Genomic DNA, 7,908 nt, shown 5'->3' on the forward strand with positions numbered 1-7,908 from the left:
TGTCCTGTGTCTTGTGTGTTCTTGTGTATCCTATTGTGAATGACTACCATGTCTGTTTTTTATCTTGTATGAGGCCAAAGATGAATTTCCACGGCAGTGGACAATAAAGATTTCAATTCAATTCAATTTCAATTCAATTCAATTCAGCGATCACAAAGCCGGTGAAGCTGCTTTCCTGCCTCCATGAACTCCTCCATGAATTCTTTACCTTAACGGTAAACTTCTTTGTTTTGGTCCGCTTCCCGTTGCTGGATCCAGCCATACTTATGCTGACTCTCTTGGTTTACGGTAACAACTTTTTTCTTCATTGATACTGCTCCTCCGTGCTGTTGTATATGTTTTGTTCTCTATTGCGGCTGGTTTTGTGTTGTTTACATTCTGCAGACTCATTACCGCCACCTACTGCAAGGAAGGAGACATGAAGTTTAATGACAGTACTAAGACCCCCTCCCCCACTCAAGCAATACCTACGCCAACCACTCTGTTCACAGTTGCATCACAAGATTTCTCAGTAATGTCTTCCTGTTGTGTTACAATACAATAAAACAGTTAATCAATAGGGAATGATAGAGGCCTATATTGAAGGGGAACTATGCAAGATTTGACAGAACAGTTTGATGTCAGAAGGATTTGAACTTTCCTTCCTTCAGCACCATCTGCTGGTTGACAGCAGAATGACACTGTGGTGGACAGGTGTGTAAACCTTGTTGTTCTGACTGAGTGCAGCTCTCCCTGCAGGTGGAGGCTCAGCTATGGATCAGTGTGAGGACAGAGAGGAGGGAGCCCCCCCCTCTGAAACCACTGTGGGTGGGGAACATGAGAGCCGGACCAGAGGTCAAAGGTGAGATGAGGATCTCTAACTGTCCAGGGGTCTCATTTATAAAACTGTGCGTGGGATCGTTACTAAAAGTGTACATACGCCCAAAAGCCAAGTTTTGCGTGCGCCAGTAAATATTCAGACTTATAAAACCCTGCGTACGCACACTTGTAAGCAAACTTCCCTTTATAAATCACAGAGTTCCTACAAGTGTGCGCAGCTGAATCCGCTTCACGTCCCTCCCTGTACACGCCCTGTTTTAACCCTAGATGGTCGATGCAAACCACCACATGAATGTGATCTGCATGTCAATGAGCCTGACGTGCTCTTGTTCTGTCGGAGTTGTGAATTAGCTGCAGGTGTGAAAGTGACAACGTGACGTGTTGCAGCAGCTGTTAACGGCGTCAGCGGCTCAGAGCGCACACGGTGTTGTTTTGGTGCGCTGCCTCTCACATGCTGGACCCGGTTCGGCACATAGTTACAACAATGACAACAGTTCTAATCTGAAACGAGTTATTAACCATTCATCATGGTCTCCCTCTCCCTCCTTTCTCCTCCAGCGGTGCCGTGGTGCAGAATTACGCACGGGGCTCACCACTGTATTATTTACAGTAATTAGACTGATCGATATAACTTTGAATAATTAGCAGAATCAGTTACATTCTGAGGAATGATCAAACATGACACTTCTCTTGATAACAAGAAAACAGAATGTAACAATTGTGCGAACGATTACTGGATTTTTCTCCAGGGTTTGAGATTTAATTGACTCTTGATCATATGTTCACAGTATCACAGGAACATATAGTTATTTACACCATGTATTTATCCCATGCAGCCGCGCGTCCTCTCCTCCTCCTGCGCTCTGGGAGTGGACAATATGACGGAGAGACAGTGGTGATAAAATATATAGAAGGAATTTTGATTTTGAATTTTAAGTTAGATTCTAAGAAGATGTTTCTGAAACACCAGTCCGATGCAAAATAAGGGCGCTGTTGAATTAAATCACCGTGGCAACATGGATCTAACGCATACGGGTTGAAATTAAATGTGTGACGGCCGATAATAAAAACATAATCGTTCTTCTCAATCATCATTTCCTGAGTCTGACTTCGGTTCACCACCACACCGTCTGTGTCAGTTTTTAATGTGACAGTGTAGTGCTTTATTGTTTTACTATTATTATTAGTACTAATAACAGTGAATAACTCATTTAAATCAACAAGCCATTGTTTCAGTCTCACAACAAGATCAGAAGAACTGAGTAGAGAGGCTTTATGTCATTATAGAAATATACAGTTAATTCTCCTGAATGGTAAATACATATATAAATGTTAAGTACAATAACAAATGATCTTGTGCTCAAAATATTATTGTAGTTAGGAACATCAATGATAACAGAGTTGGTAATAGAAAAATCTCAATTCCTGTTGTGATTAAAGCCCTGAGATGAACATCAGGTAGAAGTTAACAGTGCAGAGTGAAGGTCAGTAACTCTGTCTGTGGTTAAAGTACCAAGAGGTCTGCAGATCGAATGTTCACTGGAACAAGTGAACCAGTTTCAGCTTTAAGATCATCATACACACTGTCATTTTACAAATTGTTCTATTTACTCACAGTATATGTGTCAGGTCTGGGCTGGAAGGAGGACTCAGGTGCAGAGTGGCAAAAGGCAGAAGCCAGTTTTATTTTAACAACAAAAACCCACTCCAAAGGAGGGAAACAAAAAACGATGAGGCAAAAAGGCAAACGGACAAGGAAGCTCAATAAACTATGGACTATGGGCTGGGGTGAACGAAGGACGAAACACTCTGGCACAAGACAATGGGAGACACAGAACATAGACACACAGGTAATGGGGAACAGGTGGAGACAATTAGAAATCAAGGCAGGCAGACTGGTGACACACAAGGGAAGGGCAAGTGACCTGAAACGAGAGGGCAGTTAGATTTCAAAATAAAAAAAAGAAGTCACAAGACAAAAACAAAAACACCATCACTGTGTTGTGACAATATGTTAGAAATAAACCTGTCTGGCCCAGAACTTCATGACTGTTTGAGAGAATGCACACTAAGGAGAACTACACTGCCTTGGCCATTTGTGCTGTTCAAAAAAGAGTTTCAGGTTTAAATGGACAAAGAAAATGTGGCCAATATGGTTCATCCATTTTAAAGGGACTGTAAACAGCAGCTAAATATAATTACAGACAACTAGCTACAGAACTTTATAGTGTAACATTACATCTCCCTGTTTTCTATTTCTTTTACAACGCAATGAAGTTCTGTAGTGTTCACAACGGGTTCACACAGGCTCAAAGAGGGAAAACACTGAGTTCAGGGGAATCAGCTGGTGGCGCTGCCTCAGCTGTGTGATACCATTATGAGAGGCAACCAGAGATTCAGACTGGATTGAATCCATCTGACCATCTGTTTGCCTTTTGGGAGGGGTTCATCTCTTCCCCTTACCCCTGTAAACTGCAAAAATGGGCGCACGATCAATAAATACAGAAATTTGAAATTAATCCAAAAACAGTCATACAGTGTAAACCCAGTTTCAAACTGTTTGCCATTCCTCTTTCAGGGAAAATACGGAGACACTCCCAGAGATCCTTTTGAAGACTTTGGAGGATTTGGGAGATGATGATTTTTATACATTCAGGTGGCACCTGTGGCAGAGAGGAGTCCTAGAAAACCTCCCATCAATCCCAAAAAGTCGACTGGAGAATGCAAACAGGGAAGACACAGTGGATCTACTGGTCCAGACCTACTGTATAAACACTGTGAAAGTCACCAAAACAGTCCTGGAGAAGATTAATCAGAATGATCTACTGAGAAATTTCACACAGCCCATCTCAGAACCCAAACGTAAGTTTGATCAAAAATGTGAAGTTATAAGGACGTTGTAGAGTGGTCAATCAAAACCAGGTGGATGAGGACAGTTTCATCATCCAAAGAGCTTCTTTGGTCTTGTCAGCAGAGTGGGGAGTCTCTGTAGGGAGTCTTAAATGTCACATGTGGGTAGTGGCAGTCTTACAGCCTGGTCGCACTGGACGCGGAACCGAAGCGCAGCGCCCTGGAGCGGAGGCAGTTTCAGATAGGCGCACATGTTAACCAGTCTGCCTGGTCGCACATCTCACGCTCTGGAACGCAGTGCGCGCACCTGCAGCGCTTCAGATCGGTTCAGTTCTATTTTTCACGCGAGCCGCGAGCGCTGCGAGCGCCATCTGTCAGGCTGGATAGACCAGATCGTACCAGACAGTTAGTCGGGCACAGAAAAGGCGAGAGAATCCGGTCAATTTTCAAAATAAAATAAATAAAATTATGATTAATTAAGTTGTTGCTTGTCCGTCTATAGCCTAAATATTTGTCAGTTGCGTCTGCACACCAGACACACACACATGTTTAAAATGACATGTTTGTGTGGAAAACCGAGTCGATGTCTGAAGGGCGCGGAGAGAGGAGGAGAATACGCTCCCAGTGCGACCACCCAAGCGCCCGAGAAGCCGCGCGCAGCATCCGCGTGCAGTGCGACCAAGGGGTTACAGCCTCACTGAGCTCCAATCAAACTTTGACCTCCAAGGCTGAAACATGAGGTCAACAGTGAAGTGATAACGCTGCAGTTCCTCTCCTGGCAGGTTGTTGAAGCATCTTGGAGAACTTGCCACAGTTCTTCTGTGGACTGAGGCTGTGTCAGTGTCTTCTGTCTCTTCATGTAATCAGAGACTGACTAATGTTGAGATCAGGACTCTGCGGTGGGGCTGTAGCATCTGTTGCAGGACTCACTGTTCTTGTTCATTGAAATTATTATTTTTGACACTGGCGGTAAATTTTGGGTCATTGTTATGCTGCGGAATAAATTTGGGCCCGGTCAGAGGCCTTTTGGATGGTAATGCATGATGGATAAGAATCTAAACATATACAGAGTCAAAACAGAATCGAGAAACGTGTTAAGAAGCAAAACAATACATGAAAATATGTGGGAGAGGTTCACAATGATGCTAACATGGAGAGGAATTGATCTCTTTGAAATGCGTCTTTTATAAAACTTTCTAAATGAACACAGAACAGAGAAGGTGTTTCCATGATTCATGTTTTCTATGCAATAACTACAATAATAACTTTTCATTGATGTCATTGGTCCTTTATTCTTACAGAGATTCTCACTGGCTGCCAATGTAAACTCAAATCCAACCTGAAGGAGAAGTTCCAGTCTGTGTTTGAGGGCATCGCTGTAGCAGGACACCAAACCCTTCTGAACCAGATCTACACAGAGCTCTACATCACAGAGGGAGGGGCTGGAGGGGTCAATGATGAACATGAGGTCAGACAGATTGAAACAGCGTCCAGGAAACCAGACAGACCAGAAACAACCATCAGACAAGAAGACATCTTTAAAGCCCTACCTGAAGAGACCGACCAATCAGAAGAGTGATGACAAAGGGAGTGGCTGGCATTGGGAAAACAGTCTTAACACAGAAGTTCACCCTGGACTGGGCTGAAGACAAAACCAACCAGGACATACACTTCACATTTCCCTTCACCTTCAGACAGCTGAATGTGCTGAAAGAGAAAAAGTTCAGCTTGGTGGAACTTGTTCATCACTTCTTCTCTGAAACCAAAGAAGCAGGAATCTGCAGGTTTGATCAGTTCCAGGTCGTCTTCATCTTTGACGGTCTGGACGAGTGTCGACTTCCTCTGGACTTCCACAACACTGAGATCCTGACTGATGTGACAGAGTCCACCTCAGTCAACGTGCTGCTGACCAACCTCATCAGGGGGAATCTGCTTCCCTCTGCTCACCTCTGGATAACCACAAGACCCGCAGCAGCCAATCAGATCCCTCCTCAGTGTGTTGACATGGTGACAGAGGTCAGAGGGTTCACTGACCCACAGAAGGAGGAGTACTTCAGGAAGAGGTTCAGAGATGAGCAGCAGGCCAGAGAGATCATCTCCCACATCAAGACCTCACGAAGCCTCCACATCATGTGCCACATCCCAGTCTTCTGCTGGATCACTGCTACAGTTCTGGAGGAGCTGTTGAAGACCAGAGAGGGAGGAGAGCTGCCCAAGACCCTGACTGAGATGTACATCCACTTCCTGGTGGTTTATCTAAAACTGAAGAAGGTCAAGTATGATGGAGGAGCTGAGACAGATCCACACTGGTGTCCAGAGAGCAGGAAGATGATTGAGTCTCTGGGAAAACTGGCTTTTGAGCAGCTGCAGAAAGGAAACCTGATCTTCCATGAATCAGACCTGACAGAGTGTGGCATCGATATCAGAGCAGCCTCAGTGTACTCAGGAGTGTTCACACAGATCTTTAAAGAGGAGAGAGGCCTGTACCAGGACAAGGTGTTCTGCTTTGTCCATCTGAGTGTTCAGGAGTTTCTGGCTGCTCTTCATGTCCATCTGACCTTCATCAACTCTGGCGTCAACCTCATGTCACAACAACAAAGAACCTCCTGGTGGTCTAAAATGTTTGGAGACAAATCATCACATTTCTACCAGAGCGCTGTGGACGAGGCCTTACAGAGTCCAAATGGACACCTGGACTTGTTCCTCCGCTTCCTCTTGGATCTTTCACTGGAGACCAATCAAACTCTCCTACGAGGTCTGGTGACTCTGACAGGAAGTGAATCATGGTCCAATCAGAAAACAGTTCAATACATCAAGAAGAAGATTGAAGAGACTCCCTCTGCAGAGAAAAGCATCAACCTGTTCCATTGTCTGAATGAACTGAATGATCGTTCTCTAGTGGAGTTTTTCCTCAGTCGATGTGAGGGTCTAAGGACAGAGGATGTTGTTGTGATGCCATGTAAAGCCCTTTGAGACAAACTGTTTGTATAAACGGGCTATACAAATAAAATTGCCTTGCCTTGCCTTGCCTAGTGGAGGAGATCCAACAGTCCCTGAGATCAGGACGTCTCTCCACAGATAAACTGTCTCCTGCTCAATGGTCGGCTCTGGTCTTTATCTTACTGTCATCAGAAGAAGATCTGGACGAGTTTGACCTTAAGAAATACTCTGCTTCATAGGAGACTCTTCTGAGGCTGCTGCCAGTGGTCAAATCCTCTAACAAAGCTCTCTCAAATCTCTTTAATTCCTCATGATCATCTCTTCAGACTGAGCAGCTGTAACCTCTCAGAGAGAAGCTGTGAAGCTCTGTCGTCAGTCCTCAGCTCCCAGTCCTCTAGTCTGAGACACCTGGACCTGAGTAACAACAACCTGCAGGACTCAGGAGTGAAGCTGAATCACAGAAATAAAATAATGAAAAACACAAAATAAACACAAAATTTGCGCCGGCGTCAAATGCAAATCGCGCAAGATTTGGACAGACCAGGAAGAGCAGTGCTGGGAGCTTCCGCTACAAAAAAGCTTAAAACATAGACTTATTTAATTTTTTTCGGAAAAATTTCTCCTGTTGGGGCTTCAATACAAGACGGACATTATAGACAAGCACTATGGAGGTATTTGGATGTTTTTTGGTGTGTCTTTTTGGACGAAGAAAAGTGAGCTCTGTTCACAACCGTCATATGGACATGCAGTGCTGCACGGAGCAACGCTGTAACTCGGAGAAGCCACGGAGGACTCTGAAACTTCTCACAGTTCTTAGTCGACATGAGGGTGAGTAGATAATGAGTGAAATTTGAATTTTGGATGAACTATTCTTTTAAAAATGTTTTGATCTTTTAAAGTATGTCCAAGATGGCACTCTTTCTCCAGCTCAGTGAGCCTCAAGGAACTTAAGTTTTGTTTTGTTTTTCTACAGAATGATGTTGTGATGACTAGATTTCTTTTGAGTGAAACATTGGGAATTTATTCAGGTTTTACTGTATTTGCATAACAGTAGACTCCAATTTGAAAGAAGGTAGACTTCTTAGTGGTTAAGAGTAATTTACAGTTTAACAGTGGATTAACCAAGATTTAAGCGGTAAGGGGTTTCATGTTAATGTTCTGAATTCAAGACACTTAAAGACCCACTCCCGTGAAAATCGTGTTTTTTGAGCTTTTCACATGTTCCTGTGGCATTTTTCTTGTGTTAGAGCACATATCAGCAGAAAAGGAAGTGCAAAATTGCATTTCTGAGTTTTTCTG

At 43.8% G+C, this 7,908-nt stretch overlaps 1 protein-coding gene across 1 annotated transcript; it reads left to right on the plus strand.

Moving 5' to 3' along the window:
- Positions 1 to 752: 752 nt before the first annotated feature.
- Positions 753 to 6,848, plus strand: LOC310985561 (protein NLRC3-like; the record flags this gene model as incomplete). Its single annotated transcript, XM_083971176.1, is given in 5 exon segments — positions 753 to 841; positions 3,398 to 3,681; positions 4,971 to 5,219; positions 5,222 to 6,589; positions 6,703 to 6,848. Coding segments are annotated over 5 exon segments (2,136 nt in total).
- Positions 6,849 to 7,908: the final 1,060 nt, after the last annotated feature.

Source organism: Trachurus trachurus (assembly GCF_905171665.1).
Source record: "Trachurus trachurus genome assembly, chromosome: 5".
Taxonomy (NCBI): domain Eukaryota; kingdom Metazoa; phylum Chordata; class Actinopteri; order Carangiformes; family Carangidae; genus Trachurus; species Trachurus trachurus.